Source organism: Ambystoma mexicanum, chromosome 1q (assembly GCF_040938575.1).
Source record: "Ambystoma mexicanum isolate Mex_15411 chromosome 1q, UKY_AmexF1_1, whole genome shotgun sequence".
Lineage (NCBI taxonomy): Eukaryota > Metazoa > Chordata > Amphibia > Caudata > Ambystomatidae > Ambystoma > Ambystoma mexicanum.
Window position 1 is genome coordinate 1,344,336,915 of NC_090922.1, and position 20,452 is coordinate 1,344,357,366.

Genomic DNA, 20,452 nt, shown 5'->3' on the forward strand with positions numbered 1-20,452 from the left:
AAATAGGTTGGGACAGCTTCATTACCAGTACAATGGATGAGGCGAAAGTTGTCATCATCCACAAAAAAGTGAAAGACCCCACCGAATGCAGCTCCTATCGGCCCATAGCATTGATTAATGTTGATGCTAAGATCCACGCGAAGATACTGGCAACCAGGCTAGATCAAATAATCCCCAAACTGGTTCACCCTGACCAGTATGGCTTTGTTAGGGGCAGGCAAACCGGTGACAATGTCAGGAGACTGGTGCATCTCATAGAGAAGGTCAATAAAAGACAAATCCCTGCTTTCCTCATGGTGGTTCATGCCGAGAAGGCTTTTGATCGGGTTGAGTGGGGATTCCTCTTCGCAACGATGCAGCAAATGGGATTTGGCCTCAACTTCCTGGACAGAGTCAAGGCCAATTACCGACACCCATCCCTCCAGTTAGCAGTAAACGGACAACTAACCAGAGGTCAAAGTGGGCGGGAGCGGTCGGGACCGGTGCTCCTATACTTTTTATTTTTTAGTTTCACCGTTCCTATACTTTTATTTGAAAAAGAAACCATTCTGGAATGGTTTAGTTTTAAAATAAGAGTGTAGGAAGAAGTTGAAGCTTGCATTTCAGTGTACTGCACTGCACATTCCCATAAATAGTAGGTGTGTTTGTTTGGGGGTTTGGATTGTATGTGGGAGGGGGTACAGCAATGGGGTTTGTGGGTAGCGGGGCAGACCAGCAGGGAACATACTTCCACTACTTCTTTTCATACACTTCGACCACTGCAACTAACCGACTTGGTCACAGTCAAAGGGGGACCAAACAGGGCTGTCCGTTATACCCGGTACTTTACACGCTCCACCTCGAGCCTTTCCTGGAAGCAGTGAGGTCCAATCAGAATATATTGGGGGTCCCCTTTACTGGGGACGCTCATAAAATAGCAGCTTTTGCGGACAACATAATACTGTTCCTGACTCAGCCAGATATAGCCCAACCAGCGGTAGAAAGGGAGCTCCAGCAATTTGGGTCCGTAGCGGGCCTTAAAATTAATGCCTCCAAGACTGAGATTCTTAATCTGACCATTCCGGGGGAAGCTGCCGAGGCATTAAACGGAACTTCACCGTACAGACATTTCGGGAACTCAATCACTTACATCGGCATAAAACTAGCCAGATCAATCGGACAACTATACCAGGCTAATTTCCCACCTCTATTGGAGGGAATTAAGTCTAAGCTGACTGACTGGGGGCCCCTAACCATCTCATGGTTGGGCTGCATTAATACCTTAAAAATGGTTGTCCTACCACAGGCGCTGTACTGTTTTGCCACACTTCTGGTATAAATCACTCCCACCTTTTTCAGAAGACTGAACAGAATGATCAAAAGATTTGTGTGGGACAATAAGCGCCCGAGAATGGTGGCTAGTCTCATGAGAGCCCCTACGGACCGGGGAGGCATGGGGTGCCCTGAATTTAGGATATACTATAGAGCAGCCCAACTAAAGGTGATTAGGGATTGGCAAAAAGATGACCAGGGGAAGCTATGTAGGCCAATGGATAGGGCGGTCCTGGGGGAAGATCTAGAGTTTGTTCTATGGAAGCCCAAGCAGGATAGGCCCAACCACATGCACAGTAGCGCCCTCCTAGATTAGTGGGCCGAACCTGCGACGAGGCAGTGTGGGAGGTTCATTTCACGACCTTCCCCTCACCCTACACTCCCCTGTTGGGAAACCCCCAGTTCACACTGGGGTACAATACACCAGCTTTCGTTAACTGGTAACAAGGGGGCTGCCGACGGCTATGGGATATGTTCAGTGATGGCCAGATGAAACAGTTCGACCAATGTAAGGCGGATTTCGCACTAGGCGTGACGGAACGGTATAGATACTTTCAATTGAGGCACTGGCTCAATCACCCCACCATGCTACAAGCGGCAAGTCGGCAGCTGACCCCGCTTGAGAAGTATCTTAGCAGGGATTCCGGGGATAGGCAGTTGGTCACAGCTATTTACAAACACTTGAAGGCCGGAGAGGATACCCGGGTAAGACCATACACAAGGAAGTGGGAGGCAATCTCGGGAGGTGTGGTGGAGGAGAAAGATTGGGCCTGGCTTTGTTCACAGATTCCCAGGTTAGCGAGGTCTCTCCAAATAAGGGAGATATGGCTGAAGTTGTTGACCCAGTGGCACATGACCCCCTCGAAACTACACAGAATGTTCCCAGGGGTAACGTCCTATGTTGGAGGGATTGCGGAGCGGTGGGCACCTGGGAGCACATATGGTGGGAGTGCCCTAAAATACGGAAATTCTGGGAGGGTGTCCTAGAAGCGGCTAACCAGGTCCTGGGAATAGACTTTATTTTCTTGTTTGTTGTTGTTGATGTTTAATAGAAAATGCCAATAAAAAGTTAAATTAAAACAGTTGTTATGTCTCTCTTTATACGATTAATGGTCACAGTAGGTATCTTTGTCAGGATGACTTCACAGCACTTCTACTTCCACTTCAACAACTCCAACTTCTACAAGAGCTTACCATGAGCGTCTATTCCTTTGTCTCATAGTATTCCATTTCATTTGTGCTACTGAAGTCTCGCTTCTACTGAAAACCAAATACACAACCACAGCTTCAGCACTTTGTGACACTACTACAGCTTCAGTACTTTGTAACTTCAAATAGTTTATGGTTATGACAAGATTTACTTTTGGGTACTTCGATATCTTCAACTAGACAAGACACTCTTCCTCTAAACAGAGGGTCTGCCTCTCTGCCTTTCATGTCTGTCTGCAACCAACACCCACCTAGAATTGTCTTTAAGACAGACTTCTCTTTTTCTCCTACAGTCTTTGGCAATGTAGGTTGTATCATCTTCAAAGATAATTTATAAAATAGCAAGTTTCCCTTCCCCAATTGGGAAATGCCTGGTTCACTTTTGGCTTGGACAATGCTTGTGCTCTCCAACTTCAAAATACAAGCCTCATTACGACTGTGCCGATCCGGTAACAACGGTGCTGGTAAGCCTACCAGCACCGTTTTTACCGGACCGGCACAGTACGACTCTGCGGGTGGGTGCCGTCCCTGCCATCCATGGTCAGACCTGGCAGGCAGAGCGGCACCCGCCCGCAGAGTTTCACGGAAGCACCAACACCGTTATTAACGGTGATGGTGCTTCTGTGGTCCCCATTTCCATTTGAGTCCTACGGGACTCAAATGGGAATGGGGATTAACACTTTACTGGCACATGACTTCCCGGAATGCTGGTGTTGTAATACCCCAGTGTTATCAGCAAGCCAGGCCCTGGTAAGTATTGCAAGTCCGGCGGCAACCCGCCGATAGCACCAGCAGGGTTACCGCCAGACTTGTAATGAGGCACAATGTTTCAACATTAGACTTCTCTTCGCCAGCAATTGTTGTCTGCGTTAATGATTCAGAAGTCACTCTTCCTTTGGGAACTGTAATTAGGTACACGCGACCACTTCTTCATAGGTTTTACAATGTTTAAAGGTTTAACAATTGCTTTTCGTAGCGTTTGCTCATCACGCAAGTGAAAAAGAAAATACCTGATCAACAGGCTATCATGCCGTGTTCTTTCTTGCAGAGGGGCGCCCTGACTTCTTTTTGTAATTATTTTGCAAGGGTTTACCTTTTCCTTTGACTGAAAAGATCTCTTTTGGAGAAAAAATGCTGTTCGTACTTCACCATACTTTCCTGAAGAGAAAATTAAACACTGTATTAGTCTCGAGAAAAATTGTTATTCGAATCTCCCTCTGTCAACAGCAATGCTACAACCAAGCCTATTCTGAAAATATGAGTTTCTGTACTTGGCATCCTTTGGCAATAAGTCCTAGCAATGCAGTGCAATAATGTAGGCACTGTTTACTAGTAGGCTGACATGGTCCTTACACCTATATTGTAGCCCCCCAAACATGAACAAAGAGTTGCAGTATTATGCTAAAGAAAAAAGAGCCATTGTCCTTCCACTGTTATATCCACCCCCAATACACACAACGCCACGGTCACTGTACACACCATCTCTCGCATACTGCATACCCTCAGTTATACTTTGCACACTGTCATCCACACTTTGCGTCCCCTTAACCAACATCTATCGTCAGCCATGCCTACAAATTGTCAGTAACACACTAAACATCCTCCTCGCCTTGCATATTCTCTGCCACACCCAAAGTCTCTGAGCACTATCTACACACTGTCGGGAGTGTGCTGCATACTAGCAATACACTTTACACCCTGAATGTCACATTGCACACAACCAGCCACACACTGTGCACAGTTTGGGTGAAGGAGTGTTATTCACTTTATATACTTTTTATATGCCCTGAACACCCTGAGATACTCTCATCCTTGCGTTACACAGCCTCAGTCCTTCATTGCACACTGTCCGCTGGATCATGCACACCCTCACCCATCTGTGTTGCATACTTTTAGATTCTCACCAGTGTTTTCCAATTTGGGACATGGTTGATTATTCCTGCACTTGGTGATTAGGGGAGACCTGTAGAAGGAAAAATACTGGTTACACGGGACAGAGAAGGGGAATCCGCAGAGACATGGACCTATGGGAGATGTGCATGAAATTAACAAGAATGTGTGCCCGGCGAGGGCGGGTGTCAGCCTCCCGGCCAATGAGGAGGCTCAAAAAAGGGACATTACCACATGGTAATCCCGCTGTCCGAGTCGCCTCATAGCGGGAGGCCACCATCATCCCTACGTCGGGATCTCGGGTAAGTGCTGCCCCGCATCCTGCGGCCCCTTCCGCCAACCCCCTTTTCCACATATTCTTGCCCCTCCCATAGCTACCCCATTTACCTTCCACGGCCTGGTCCCTCGCCAAGAGTAAAGGTATCTTCAACTTTAGCTGCTTCTGACCGCTGACTGTGGACAGCTGGATGTTACAAGCGTCTTCACACTGTGTACAATCCCGACTCTAGTTGAAGCTTAAGTACTGCCTTCTTAAGGATGTGGATCTCCATGTCCTGAACAAGCCTTACCTGTTGCGCTGGACGTGGACGGTCACAACCTCACGGCACCCACTATAATTGTGGGTGCTGCTTTTCTGCTGGAAAAACAGCTGCGTTAAAGTGGTCTTTTTGGGCTTTTTTCACGCTCTTTTCCTTTCAAATCATTTGCCTGGCATTCACTCCCTACTGAGCACTGCTTGAATTGTCTTCTGATGCTACCAACCTACAGAGAGAACCTTTACTGGTTAGAAGATCATCCTTTGTACTTGTAATGCTTGCTCTCCCAACTAGTCGATCCCTCTGCAATGATTGTATCTACCTTGCTATGGGGAGTGTTATGTACTTATTTTGGGCCTCATTACACGGTAGGCTATTAGCGCCATGGCTCATGCCGGTAAAATACCGGCACCGCCTTGGTGGAAAGGGGATTTACCGCCCCATTCCAAGGTTGGAGGGGCGGTAAATCCCCCTTCCACCATTGCCCTTCCCCATTCCCATTTCTGCCCCATAGGGCTCTATGGTAATGGGGAAGGCGCTAATTACGGCACCGCAATTTTGCGGTGCCGTAATTAGCTCCGAGGTCCCTTTGCGGGTTGGATTTTAACGCCTGCAAAAAGCAGGCGTTAAATCCCCCAACCCGCAAAGGGACCTCGTAGTAAGGCGTAAGGATTTACCGGTACCGGTATTTTACCGGTACCGGTAAATCCTTACCGCCATCCGTGTTATGAGGCCCACTGACTGGTTTTGCTTTATAGCAGGAAAGTTTCAGAAGTCAACTTGTAGTGATACTCATGACATGACCATGGAAACTTTACCTGGTGGCATGCTTTCATTAGTGTCATTCTTTACCAAAACCATTTTTTCGAAAGGCAACACAGCCGTCCCAATGGTATGGGTTCTTCAGTTTGTCTAAACCTATGAACAGAATGCCTGATTGGATGAACACGTGTAACATATAAATAAATATCAGTCAATAATAAAATGAAATTCTGTGTTGCTTCAAATGACAACAGTTTGTTGATTACTGACATAAACTAAACTTGTCAATATTCGATTTTGACTGAGTGAGGGATTTCCTAATGTCTGGCCATTATATAACATTTTAAAAATAAAAGTGCAACCTGTATCGAGATGTATCATTTAACAAATCTAGATTGTATTTCTTTGGAAATAAACAAACAAATGCAATATTGCTCCCATATATGACATGTTACTCAAAAATCACCTATACTTAATTCATTTTTCATCCCTTGATTATTTTTAGGAGGCAGAAAAGAAGATGAAGGAATTACAGGAAGAGGAGGACAAGAAAAAGCAGGACGATGAGGAGAAAAAAGAAAAGGTTGAAGAAAAGGTGACAGATGAGGAAGAAGAGGGCGATGAGGAAGAAGATGAGGAAGAGAAGGAAAAAGATGAGGAGGAAGAAGAGGAAGCAGAGGAAGAGGCAGAAGAAGAAGAAACAGAATCTCAGCCTAAAGATGAATTGTGAATGGAGCAGGTAGAAGTAGCGTTACCCACCAACGGACACATTCACAAAGCTGCCTTAAGTCTCAACATGGAGTACCAAACTATGCTCAATCTCTTGCGACATTCAATAAATGGAAATGATACCTAGAATCTGAAATGTCTTTGGAATATATCATCACGTTAATAAAGGTTTAAAATTAAGACAGCTTTGTGAATTCAGTCCTTGGCTTTTTTATTCCCTGTAAGATTGATCTTACTTTAACTGAGTTTTTTATTTAAATCTGATTTAAAACCTGATGCCAGATATTTATTTTGTCTGTATTTTAATATGAATTAGTTACATGTATAAAAAGGAAAGGCATAATAATATGATCGTATCGCACAATATGAAGCGGCTTTTCATTAAAGGCTTACTGTCGGTAAACTTGATGTAGGGATTACGTTTACCTGTTGCCATCCTCATCCGCGTACAAGTTGCCAGATATTACACTGGATGATATTTTTGTCCTTCACCAAATGGTGATTGTTTTGAGAATGAAAATATTACCTGACTATAGATGTTGCCCAGAGAACATATGTGAGGCCGTGTATGTGGCCGCTAGTTCATTCACTGTATGTTATTGTTTGCAGATCATGTCCAATGAATGTGTTAGAGACTTTCCCAGAGTAAGGATGCCTCTTCCAGTCTAAATGAGTGTGTTTCAATTGTGAAATAATGCACTGCTGTACATCCACAAACAAGATTTTCTGAATAGTTAATTTTGTCTTTTTATATATATATTTTGTACAATACTTGTAGGGCATGGTATGTGTCATGCAGAATGTCTGGAAAAGGAACTAAATAAAAAGATAAAACAGTGCCCTGGCAGCTTTTATTTACACATGTATTATCTGAAAGTACATATATATATTTATTTTGGATCGATTGGTGCTTGTATGTGTTCTGTTGGTTTCTTCATCAAAGAGACAATAATTGAATTTGGGATAAAACAAAAATAGCTAACAGTCATCTTGTAAAGTACAACAGTGCCAAGAAATCAGACAAGCCTTTTAGAATGCTGAGATTCATGTGCCAGGGGAGGTTGTTAGAACTGTGATGCAGACACTTTCCACATATAGGGTTGCACAGAACACGAACAAGATTAGATGATTGTGTTTCAAACTTTTCATATTTGGTAGTCAGAATGCCAAAATAAAAGGGAGTTTCTAAATGCTACAGTGAGAGGGACGTCGGAGAAAGAAAACTCCAGTGAGCACCTACTCTATGAGGCCCAACTGTCCTGGGTCCAATCCCTAATCTAGAAAAAGGACCCTGAGTGCCTGCGCAGTACGAGGCTTAATCAGTCACTCACAGTCCCAGGGAGATTTAGTGTGCCCCAGCACACTTTGTGATCTAGGCTGGTGTCTTTATTCTGGCATAGACCTGTGGAAAGGGCAGCACTCATGTGGTATGGCAGCAGTAGAGATCCCGGAGAAGCCGACATCATTGCCAGAGGCGTCCTGCTGCTTGTACGTAGTGCAGGCAGAACATGACAGCAACAGTTATCTCGAACAGCGTGTTTTACCAAGAGTTGGAACACCTTTCTTCCTTACCCTGGTGGTCTGTACTGTACTGTGGGGACGGATTCTCCGACTGGGTTCTTGCAGGTAGTATTTTATGCTCCATTGCATAGGCCTGGATATCAGCAGTGTAATCGTCTTTAGCTGTGATGAAGTTGTTGCAGGTTCCACCATAATCTGGGTGTAATGCTCACCTGGTATCCACGGGGACGTCACTCAGCCTGTTCTGACCTCTTACGACCTCAAACCCTTCCCTGGAGTCTACTCGACTGGAGACTGGGCCTGAAACACAGGATTGGTAGAGTTTAACTCCCTATTGTCTCTGTGTGCTTGAACCCCTTCTTCCCCGGGGTCCAACCCTTCCCTTTGATCCACAGCTCACCTTGTTTTCTTGGAAATGTGTGCTCTCCGTCCTGCTTTCAGCGCAGGGGCGCGTTGATTGATGTGGGCTCGTTGCTGCCTAGTTACTTCACTGGCAAGAGTCCGACAGGTAAGTATAATGAGTCTTTTGAACAGTTCTCTTACTTCTTTCCTTTCCTTCCTTAGATGATGGGCGGCGTCCGTGGATGGCGATGAGCTGCTGAGATGAGTAGAGCTGAATGTGAGTGAGAGCGCAATGCGACCCTTTCGTATTTGTATTGAACTGAGTTATTTTTCTGTGTCTTTTAGGTGCCGCAACGTTTTCAGCCTGAATGCCGGTTATGAAGAAGAAATGCGGTGAGTAAACGCGGTATGCTGCGCCTCTAGATGTTTCCACACTAACCTGGAGTGTCTTTTCCCTCTTGCCGATGGATGAGAAGTTCCAGAGACAGAGTTCCCCCAGAGCGGCTGGGATTCAGGTAAGCGTTTGAAGCTCGTACAGTCTTTAAAAATAAGCGAAGATTTGCTGAATGCTTACTAATGCCTTTTTTCTGTTCTTTTCCCTTTTCCTTAGGAAGCGGCGTGCCGGGATGGGAATGACACCGCCGAAGATGCCCGCAGAACAGAAGAAGCGATGAATGATGGGCAGAAGCGCTGCAAGGCTGTTCCTAATGGTGTTCTTATTCTTGCAGGAGCTAAGCACAGAAGAAAGATGCAGGCCTACTGGAGACCGATCCGAACACAGTGAGTGTCACACTGCAGGTGCAGAAAACACAAAGCATGTTTCTCAGCCTGGGCATGGCTTAAATAGTCTCTGGGTATCCCAGGTGTCTCTGGGCTGAACCACACCCAAATGACTAGACTGCACATGCAGTTCTGGGAACCGAAATATGTGGGGGCATCCATCTTGTCCCGATAAATGCACTACAAGTCCAATCCCCAATGTTATCCTATGGGAGTGAGTGAGTCTGGTGCCACAAGCGCCAACTCTGACTCCAAGTGGGTCTTTGGAGGGATGGAGAGGCTCTTGAGGGCCATGTAGGCTTCATCCTGACATCTTGGAGGGCTGGGGACATGAGGGGCAGGAATCATGACAGCACTCCCCCCCAAGGCCCCTCTCAAGGTGGCTCTCCTGTCTGGTCCTGGTTTGTTTGGATGGTTTTGATGAAATCATCTAAGCAAGCGAGGTGCATGGATGTACTCACAAGACTCCCATGTCCTGTCTTGTGGACCATACCCCTTCCAGTCTACTAAGTAGTATAATTTTGATCTGATGTACTTTGAATCCAGGATGTCCTTGACTTCGAATTCTGGCTCCCCGGCGACTACTACTGGCTGCGGTGCGTTGCTACCCGGGTCCCAGGTTGAACAGGTTTAAGGAGAGACACGTGGAACACAGGATGAATCTGCATGTTTGATGGCAAAGCCAGTCTGATCGCCACAGGATTTATCACGGAGGTGACGGTGAATGGAACCAGGTATCTTGGACGGAAAGTTCGGGTTCCTTTAATGGACACGTGTTTAGACTCCAGCCACTTGGTAGTTGGGGGCCTTTGCTCGGAGTTGATTAGCAAACTTCTTTTGGTGATTCTTAGCTTGAAGTAGGTGTTCAGCTGCCCTTTTAAAGGTTTGAGAAATGGTCGTGTGCAAGGTTTTGACTGCTGGCATTTCCAGGGTTGTAGGAACGTCCAACTCAAAAGTACGTGGGTGCCTGACATAAATGGTATAAAAGGGTGTCTGCCCAGTCCTGGTGTGTAGGGAATTATTATAAGCATATTCAGCAATCCATAATAGGTCGAACCAGCTTCCTTCAGCTTGGTGTAACATGCAACGCCGATACTGCTCAAGCGTCTGATTTGTCCTCTCAGTTTGACCATCCGTTTGGGGATGATGACTGGTGGATAGCCGGATGTCGATCTGGGCCATAGAGCAGCATTTTCTCCAGAAGTTAGATATGAATTGAGTACCTCGGTCTGAGACTAAAACTGAAGGAAACCCATGGAGCCGTACGATGCCTTCAAGAAATACCTTTGCCAGAGTGGAAGCATTTGGGAGCCCCTTAAGAGGAATGAAATGTGCCATTTTTTGAAAATAGGTCCACGACCACAAGAATAGTGTTAAACCCTTGACTGGGTGGTAAGTCAGTAATAAAATCGAGGGACAACGTGTGCTAGGGTGCTGGTGGGATTTCCCATGGTTGTAATAGCCCAGCCGGTTTCTGCTTGGATGACTTGTTTTGAGCACACACTCCACAAGATAGGATGAATTGGATGATGTCTTTACGCCACGTGGGCCACCAATAATTTCGTTTTAACTTGGCTAGGGTTTTAGCGATTCCAGGGTGGCCCTCGATCAAGGAATCATGAATCATGATAACCGGACATGACTTGTTCTCGTAGTTCTTGGTTTGGTAAGAATAAACGATTCCTGAAGTAGGGCAACTGATCTTTTATCATGTAATGTTCTCCTTGTGCACTCCACGCTTGTAATGCTCCGGACTCATCAGGTTTTGGATTTCTTCATGTAACTCTTTCTGAGTTATGGTTGCTGTGATTCCTAGAAGCTTGTCACTCGGGATGATTGCTATTGGTCAGGGGTCTGATACCCTTGCTCTTCCACCCCCATACGGGAAAGGGCATCGGCCTTCCCGTTTTTCACCCCTGGTCGAAATGTAATCACATAGTCATATTCAGCAAAAAAAAAGAGCCCAACGTAGTTGTGAGGATTGGGCCTTTGCCGTTTTTAGGTAATGGAAGTTCCGGTGGTCAGTTATTACAGTGATTGTGTGTCTGGCGCCCAAGAGGTAGTGCCACCATGCCTTAAAGGCTGACTTAATGGCCAGGAGTTATTTGTCTGTGATAGCGTAATTGAGTTCAGGGGGAGTGAATTTACGTGACCAGAAGGCAACAGGGTGTAACTGGCCCGTTTCGGGGTCCTTTTGTGAGAGGACAGCTCCCATAGCCATGCTTGAGGTGTCCATTTCCACCAGGTATGGGAGATCAGGGCGAGGGTGGTGTAAGATTGGGGCAGATGTGAATCTTGCTTTGAGTTCCTGGAAAGCTTCCTCGGCTTCTGTTGTCCACTGGAACTTTTTGTTGCTTTTCATTAGCAATGACGTGATGGGATGCACGATTTGCGAAAATCCTGGGATGAACCGGCGGTAGAAGTTTGCAAAACCCAGCATACTTTGAACCCCCTTGAATGAATTTGGGGATGGCCAGTTCAGGATAGCATTTATTTATTTATTTATTTATTTATTAAATTTATATAGCGCGCAGGCAGCCCAGGGGCATTGTGGCACTGTTACTTGCAGGAAGACTTAGTTACAATGTGAGCAGGTTGTGCCTTGGGTTACAGTAAGGCAGTGACCTGTGATCAGATATATCACATAAGGTGTGCAATCATAATGTCGACATCAATAATGTCGACAGTCAAAATGTCGACAAATTAATGTCGAAAAACAATAATGTCGACAAACAAAAATGTCGACATTATTCGATATTTTTTCGACATTAATTTAGTGTATGCATAAATAAATAAATAAATATATATATGATGTGTTGAGTATGAGGGGTGGTTGGGGGGTGTGTGGCTTGGTGGCAGGGGGGTGTTGGGTGAGGGTGGGTTGGGGGGGGACCCCCCCATAGTAAATACAATTTTTATTTATTTAATTATTGAATAAATAAATAAATAAATAAATAATTGGTATGTGTTGAGTATGAGGGGTGAAAGGGTGGTTGGGGGGGTGTGGGGGGGTGGCAGGGGGGTGTTGGGTGAGGGGGGGTTGGGGGGGGGACCCCCCCATAGTAAATACAATTTTTATTTATTTAATTATTGAATAAATAAATAAATAAATAATTGGTATGTGTTGAGTATGAGGGGTGAAAGGGTGGTTGGGGGGTGTGGGGGGGGGGTGGCAGGGGGGTGTTGGGTGAGGTGTTGATAGTTTTAAGGGTTTATAGTCATAATGTCAAAAAAAAAAATGTCGACATTTTTTTTTCGAAAAAATGACTTTTTACATTATAAGTATAGGATGTCGACATTATTATTTTCGACATTTTTTTTTCGACATTTTTGTCTGTCGACATTTTTTTTTCGACATTATGACTATAAACCATCACATAATACATCATACAATACAATTATGAGGGCTAGGCCATGTAATTGTTAGATGAACAGGGTTGTTTTCAGGGTTTTCCGAAAGGCGGTCAGTGAGGGTTCAGAGCGCAGGGAGCTAGGGAGGGTGTTCCAGTGTACGGCAGCGAGGTACGGGAAACTGGAGCCCCCTGCACTGGTCCTTTTTACCCTGGTTACTGAGAGCATGCTGGCATAGGGTGATCTAGTGGGTCTTGTGGAGGAGACCAGGTGGATCCTCTGCGAAAGGTACATTGCGGCGGCAAGATGGACACATTTGTGGGTGATGCTTAGAGCCTTGAATAGGATCCTCTCCTTTATGGGGAGCCAGTGGGAAGCTTTTCTGGCAGCGGTGATGTGCTCTCTCTTGGCAATGCCTTGTGCAGCGCGTAGGGCACTGTTCTGTATTACATGGAGCTTCTCAAGATTTTTGTTGGAGGTCCCAAGGAAAAGAATATTGCAGTAATCAAGTCGCGAGCCGGTTATGGCCCTGGCTATGTTAGTGCAGGTGTCTTTTGACAGATAAGGTCTGATTGCGTTAAGGAGTTTTGCATGGTAAGCGGCAGAGGAGGCAATGGCGTTTACTTGTCTGGTCATGGATAGATTGGAGTCTAAGTAGACGCCTAGTGTTTTTACCGTGTCAAGTACTGGGATCGTGATTGAGTCAATGGTGAAATGGCTGAACTGAGCATCAAGTTTCTCGATGGTGTCAGGGGAGCCTACGAGTAGGAGCTCAGTTTTGTCAGAGTTAAGGCAGAGGCCATTGATAGCCATCCACATTTGAATTGTGTTGTAGATGTTGTTGAGGGTAGCAGAGTCCGTGTCATAGTTGCCTGTCAGAGTGAGAAGGATCTGTGTGTCGTCGGCGTAGTTGGTGTAAGAGATGCCCATGGCGTCAAGGATGAGGAAGAGGGGGCGGGTGAAGATGTTGTAGAGGGTGGGGGAGAGGCAGGAGCCTTGGGGCACCCCACATAGCATGATAGAGGGTGATGCAGTGGCTAGGTCGGAGAAGACCTGCATGGTCCTGCCTTGGAGGAAGGAGGCGATCCATGTAATGGCTTCTTGAGAGAAGTTGGCTGTGGAGGAGAGGTGGTGGCAGAGGATGTCGTGGTCTACAAGATCAAAGGCTGCCGACAGATCCAGGAGAAGGAGCAAGGCAGGTTTGCCTTGGTCCCTTGCGTCGTCCATTTGGTTTTTTAGGTCGAGTAGGGCGGTCTCTGTCCCATGCCTAGGGCGAAAGCCGGATTGTCTCAGTCCAAGGAGGTTCTGTTCTTCGAGGAAGTGCTGGACCTGCAGGTAGGCTGCTTTGTCTAGAATCTTGAGGAGGAAAGGGACAGTGGTGATGGGGCGGTAGTTATTAGGGGAGGTGGGGTCAAGTGTGGGTTTCTTTATGAGGGGTCGGACCCATGCTTCCTTTAGGCAGGCGGGGACTCTCCCCGTGGTGAAGGAGGCGTTGACGAAGGCTGTTAGAAAAGGGGCCAAGGTGTCTGCGCAGTCTTTGATGATGGAGGCAGGACAGGGGTCGCCTTTGCAATTGGAGGGTTTTATGTTTTTCATAATGTTGATCATGTCGTTTTCTTGGACGGTTTTAAACAAGAAGGTGGGTGGGGCCTCAGTGGGTGATGGGGGCAGTGGTGGTGGTGGGGAGGGTGTAGTGTGGGTGGAGAGTGTTAGTTTGGTGTTCAAGATTTTGGCTTGGAGAGAGCTGATCTTATTGCGCATGGCTGTTTGGATGTTGTCACACCATTCTTTGTACTTAGTGAAGTTTTGGGGGGTGGGTGTGGGGTTCTCAAGTTCCCTGAAAATGGCGAACATTTCCTTGGTGTTCGACTTGGCCTCAGCAATTCTCTCTTCGAAGGATTTAGCTTTGGCTTTAATGATGGCTTTCTTGTAATTAATTGCAAGGGATTTGAAGTTGAGTTTGTCTTTCTCATCCCGTGATGTTTGCCAAAGAGCTAATGCTGCCCGTTTGTCGGAGCGTAGTTTTAGAAGGTCTTGGGTGAACCACGCATTAGCGTGTCTAGTGGGTTTGGTTTTCCGAAGTTTAAGTGGGGCGATGGTATTGATTGCTGCTGTGATGGCCGTATCATAATTTTTTGCCAGAGTTTCCGGGTCGTTGGAGAATGGGGCTGTGAAGGCGGGTCCCTGTAAGAAGGGTAGGAGTCTTTATTTGGTCAGTTGACGGGCACTCCTTGTAAGGGCAGGAGGCAAGGGAGGAGGGGGGTGGGATGTGGTTGTAGTGGTGGGGATGTTAAAGGTGATGGTGTGGTGGTCGGACCATGGGGTGGGGGTGTTGCCCGTGACTGTGATGGGGCAATTGTGGTGGGCGATCCAGTCTAGTGATCTGCCTAGGGCGTGTGTGGGGTTGTTGATGGTGTTGACGAATCCTAGGGTGGCTAGAGCTGTGTCAAGTGCTTTGGCTGTAGGGTCTTTGGCGTCATTCAGGCCAAGGTTGATGTCTCCAAGGAGAATGGCTTTGGATGACTTTTTGAGGTTGTCCGCCAGGAGGTGGGTGATGGAGGCCTGGAAGTCTCCTAGGGGGCCTGGTGGTCGATAGATGAGGTGTAGGGTGATGGTGCATTGGTGCGAGATGGTGAGTTTTAATTGAAGGTAGTCGCTGTTATTGTTGATAGTTTTGTCAGCCCTTCTGATGATGATTGAGTCTTTGGCTATGAGTGCGACACCGCCTCCAGTGGTCATGCGATCTTGTCTCGTGATGGCATAGCCAGGTGGGAGAGCGAGGGATAGGGCGGGGCCTGAGGCTTCATGTAGCCAAGTTTCGGTGACCATTAGAAGATCTAGATCTAGGGTGGTAATAAGGTCGTGGATGTCTAGTGCATGCGCATTGATGGAGCGGGCGTTGATGAGGGCACATTTGAGGTGCGGTTCAGGGGTGACATTGATGGTCGGGGGTGGCCTATCCGAACCGGTGGGAGGCATGTTTCCTGGGGTCATAGACACAGATAAAGTGGCATTTGCATAGACCATCTACCTTGTGTACATCCATTCGGATTCCATTCGGGATGAGATAAAGCCCAGGAATTCCACCTCGGAGACGTGGAATGAGCACTTTTCGAGCTTGGCTTAGAGCGGGTGTTGACGGAGTTTCTCCAATATGGATCGGACGTGTTTAACTTGGTCCTGCTTTGATGAGGAATATATTAGAATATCGTTGATGTACACTAGAGCACAGACATCAATCAATTCCCGTAGGACATGGGTTCATGAAGTATTGAAATGCTGCAGGTGCGTTGCAAAGGCCAAAGGGCATTACTTGATATTCATACAAGCCGTATTTGGTGCGAATAGCGGTTTTCCATTCGTCCCCCGTTCCCCTGTTTTACGCAAACAAGGTGATATGCCCCCATCAGGTCTAGTTTTGTGTAGCTTTGGGCATCTTTGACTTGATCAAGCAATTCAGGGATCAGTGGCAGGGGGTAGTGGTTTTTTACGGTAATCTGGTTCAGTGCGCAATAGTCGATGCACGTTCTCAAGTCCTCCTCCTTTTTCAGTACGAAGAATAGAGGACTGGCTGCTGGAGACTTCGAGGGACGGATGAACTTGTTGGCCAGGTATTGGTCAAGATAGGCGTTCAGGTGCTGGTTTTCTGGTTCCGTGAGTGCGTAAATTCGCCCACAAGGGATTTGTGCGCCGGTTATCAGGTCGATTTGGCAATCGTATGGTCTATGCTGTGGCAGGGTATTAGCCTGTTCTTTCTGAAAGACATCTTGAAAGTCCTGGTATTCACTTGGTAGGGTGCCGATTGCCACAGTCGCAAGCGTGGAGGTTCTGGTGTCTATTGGTTGTTTCTCTTGGCGATAACATGTGTGGGCGTAAGTCTCAGGAAAGGCTAATTCTTTTGCTCGCCAATCGATTCGAGGATTGTGAGCTACCAACCATGGCATTCCCAAAATCAACCGGAACTGTGGTGCCTTAATGAGGTCGAAAATGGTAGATTCTTGGTGTCCATCCTGGCACAGAAGGGTTAAAGCTGGAGTGCATTGGGATACTGGACCAGAAGCTATTTCCGTGCCGTCGACAGTGGTAACAGTGTCGGTGGTTGATTTAGGGCGTAACGGAAGCCCCATCTTTGCCGCAAGATCCTGGTCGATGTAATTTCCGACGGCTCCACTGTCAATGTACGCTCTTACTGCGTGCATCCAAGATGGTTGTTGGTGATTGATCAAGACCACAGATAGTGCAAAATGGGAGGTCTGTAGTTCACTTTCTTTGCTCGACAAGTGGGCTGCTACACTTGTCGGGCTGGGGAGTTTTCTGATTCTTTGATGGTATCTTCCTTGTCCGTGGCCCCTACCTTCCTCCACGGTGGCTTCACAGGGCACTCTTTATGGAAATGACCTGACCTCCCACAGTACAGACATAACTGCTTCTGTCTCCTTTTATCCCTTTCCGCTTTAGTCAAGGGGGATCTGACCCCCCCGATTTGCATTGGTTCTCCTGAACCTTCCGTTGTGCGGGCAATATTGTTCTTTGAACGCACATACATAGGGCGAGGGTCCGGTCTGGTTCGATCTGCTCTTCAGTCCTGCAACCTATGATCCAGTTGAACAACAAGGTCAATTAATTCTGAGCAGTCTTTCTGGGGGTTCACTACTTTTACGAGAACATCCTTGAGCTTCCCCCTCAACCACCTATCAAATAACGTGGTTCTCTTCTCCACTGGCCATTCTGCTTCAACTACGAGTCTATTGAACGTGGCTATGTATGTTAATAGATCTTGATTCCCTTGGCGTAGGGACATACGTTTGTTGTCTAATGCCTGCCCATGAGTATGACGGGCGAACAGCTTTTCCATCTCCTGCTGAAAGCCCCTGAAGTCATGCAGCAAAGGATCGTCTTGGGACCACAAAGGGTACAGACCAGTCTGTTGCGCTACCACTCAGGTAGGATAGCACAAAAGCGACCCGTGATTGGTCTTTTGGAAAGGCCCCTGGTCTACAAAGGAAGTGCAGGCTGCACTGGTTCATGAACGTTGCAAACCTCTTGGGATCCCATTAAATCGTTCAGGCGGGGCCAAGGGAACTGCCACAGGAAGGGTTATCTGAACGGGATTGGCTGATGGTGCTGGCATCGAGGGTACGCTTCCCGGCAATGGTGCATGCCCTGCTTGTGACTGGAGAAGTTGCCGGCTTAAATCATCAGTGCGTTCTTTGGCTACTATCAGCTCTCTCCTCAGGGTGTTGGTCTCCTGCCTGGCTGCATGTACTTCGGAACGTAGCTGCCCCAACATGTGGGCTAACTGGTCGGTTTCTGACGTTTCCATGACGCCCAGGTGGATTTTGGTGTGAGGCTTTGTGTTCTGTAACGCTCACCTGGTATCCACGAGGATGTCAAGCAGCATGTTCTGACCTATTACGACCTCAAACCCTTCCCTGGAGTCTACTCGACTGGAGATTGGGCCTGAAACACAGGATTGGTAGAGTTTAACTCCCTATTGTCTCTGTGTGTTTCAATCCCTTCTTCCCAGGGTTCAACCCTTCCCTTTGATCCACAGCTCACCTTGTTGCTGCATAGTTACTTCACTGGCAAGAGTCCGACAGGTAAGTATAATGTCTCTTTTGAACAGTTCTCTAACTTTGTTCCTTTCCTTCCTTAGATGATGGCGATGTGCTGCTGATGTGCTGCTGAGATGAGTAGTGCTGAAGGTGAGTGAGAGGGTGATGCGCAATGCGACCCTTTCGTATTTGTATTGAACTGAGTTCTTTTTCTGTGTCTTTTAGGTGCCGCGACATTTTCAGCGTGGATGCCGGTTATAAAGAAGAAATGCTGTGTGTAAGCGCGGTATGCAGCGTCTCTGGATGTTTCCACGCTAACCTGGAGTGTCTTTTCCCTCTTGCAGATGGATGAGAGGTTCCGGAGACAGAGTTCCCCCAGAGCGGCTGGGATTCAGGTAAGCGCTTGAAGCTCGTACAGTCTTTAAAAATAAGCGAAGATTTGCTGAATGCTTAGTAATAACTTTTTTCTGTTCTTTTCCCTTTTCCTTAGGAAGCGGCGTGCCGGGATGGGAATGACACCGCCGAAGATGCCCGCAGAACAGAAGAAGCGATGAATGATGGGCAGAAGCGCTGCAAGGTAAGGCTGTTCCTAACGGTGTTCTTGTTCTTGCAGGAACTGAGCGCAGAAGAAAGATGCAGGCCTACTGGAGACCGATCCGAACACGGTGAATGTCACGCTGCAGGTGCAGAAAACACAAAGCATGTTTCTCAGCCTGGGCGTGGCTTAAATAGTCTCTGGGTATCCCAGGTGTCTCTGGGCTGAACCACACCCAAAAGACTAGACTGCACATGCATTTCTGGGATCCGAAATATGTGGGGGCATCCATCTTGTCCACATCAATGCACTACAAGTCCAATCCCCAATGTTATCCTATGGGAGTGAGTGAGTCTGGTGCCACAACCGCCAAGTCTGACTCCAATTGGGTCTTTGGAGGGATGGAGAGGCCCTTGAGGGCCATGTAGGTGATCGTGGCCTGGCTGCAGCCTGACATCTTGGAGGGCTGGGGACATGAGGGACAGGAATCATGACGCTGTGAATTGACCCCAGCAGCTCTCAGTTAACAACTCACTCCTGCCAGCCTCTGAAAATAGGTTTGTAGATAGTTTCTCAGGCTCACTTCTTCACTAAATCAGGCCTGCCTCACATTGAGGCCTAATTGGTTTAGCCCACTCTGGTTTTACCTTTCTTTAACCAGATGACCTGTTCTGTTAGGCCAACCAGGGTCACTTTCTTTCGTCCCTCGTTCACTCCACTGTCTAAATCACACACCTTTCTCCATTTTATCTCCCACAATGATCAAAGATTTCTGTCCTCTTTTATAGGAATTGTAATCACTAGATTAATGAATGAGCCCTCGAATTTGTGAGTATTATTCCCTATTGTGACTGCAGATTGGTATGACTCACTATTGATTGGGTCCACTTCCTCCCCATGTGTACATGCCTCCTTCCTTCGTGGGAACATGTTAGGAAGATTAATGAATGGAATTTTCCCCTGCCTCAAGCCCAAAAACCCAACCTTATAATGTTCCTACCTGCCATTTTGGGATGAGGCATACGAATGATGGTGCTCTTTGTTCTTCTGAAACTTTTCTGAGAGCGAGTATGTTTGATCCAGTCTGGAGGGCTGTTTCAATGTTACTTGCAAGCACTCCATGGGTGTGATTTTTTTAAACCTTTTTTTTAATGGTAATTGTAATTGGTTATTGATAGCGCTCTTAATACCCAGAGGTTTTTCTAAGCGTGGACCCGGGGATCGAACCTGTGTTGCTCCACGTCGTCTTGCTTCCAAGGTGAGCGTGTTGCCCCTGAGCTATCCTCCCGAGACGAACCTGGTCTCACAGAGCAAGTGCATGCTTTCTCCTGGCTCTTGAGCCTAATGCTGTCCCCCAGGTGGGACTGGTATACTTAGTGAAATAGCCCGCAAACGGGCCCATGTTATAGAGCTGTGCCGAGAGCTGTGTCTCATGTATCATACCTCTCATCACTGGTCTGGATTTTCACTGTAAATCATCAACAAACATGTCCTTTACTAGTTAATCCAAACCTGTTGTTCGGACTCACTTGAGCACTACCCACAACTCTAGGCATACAGGGTCACCTAAAGAAGGACTGGGGGATCTCCGGGAATCCACCATGAGCCATCTCCAGGGCTTGCATCACGGAGCAGGTGGCTCCCCTGGCCTATGTGGTCCTTAGCATCATTCCGTATCAGTTCCTTTTTTCTGCAGCCACTCACACGTCAGATGTGCAGCGAATGCTTTGGAATTGTAATAATTTCTGGTCATATTTTTTACTTTTCTGAATGGGTTCTGTGCGAGGACAGAAATGTGAGGCGGTTAACTTTGTGAAGGTTTTTGAGAAGTGTCACAGAAGTTAGCAGACAAAGGGGTCCCGATAAGCATTGACACGGCCTGGGCTTGCCTCCTAGGGGGGTTCCCCAGACCGAAGAACACCAGACATCTG

The 20,452-nt window shown here is 47.0% G+C and overlaps 1 protein-coding gene across 1 annotated transcript in view; it reads left to right on the forward strand.

Annotated features, from left to right (window-relative positions):
* Positions 1-7,276, forward strand: part of LOC138547460 (calreticulin-like) — a 281,960-nt gene extending 274,684 nt beyond the window's left edge. The window contains exon 9 of the mRNA XM_069642212.1: positions 6,214-7,276. Coding sequence (XP_069498313.1) covers positions 6,214-6,438 — 225 coding nt within the window. The 3' untranslated portion in view covers positions 6,439-7,276. The remainder of the gene's footprint in view (positions 1-6,213) is intronic.
* Positions 7,277-20,452: the final 13,176 nt, after the last annotated feature.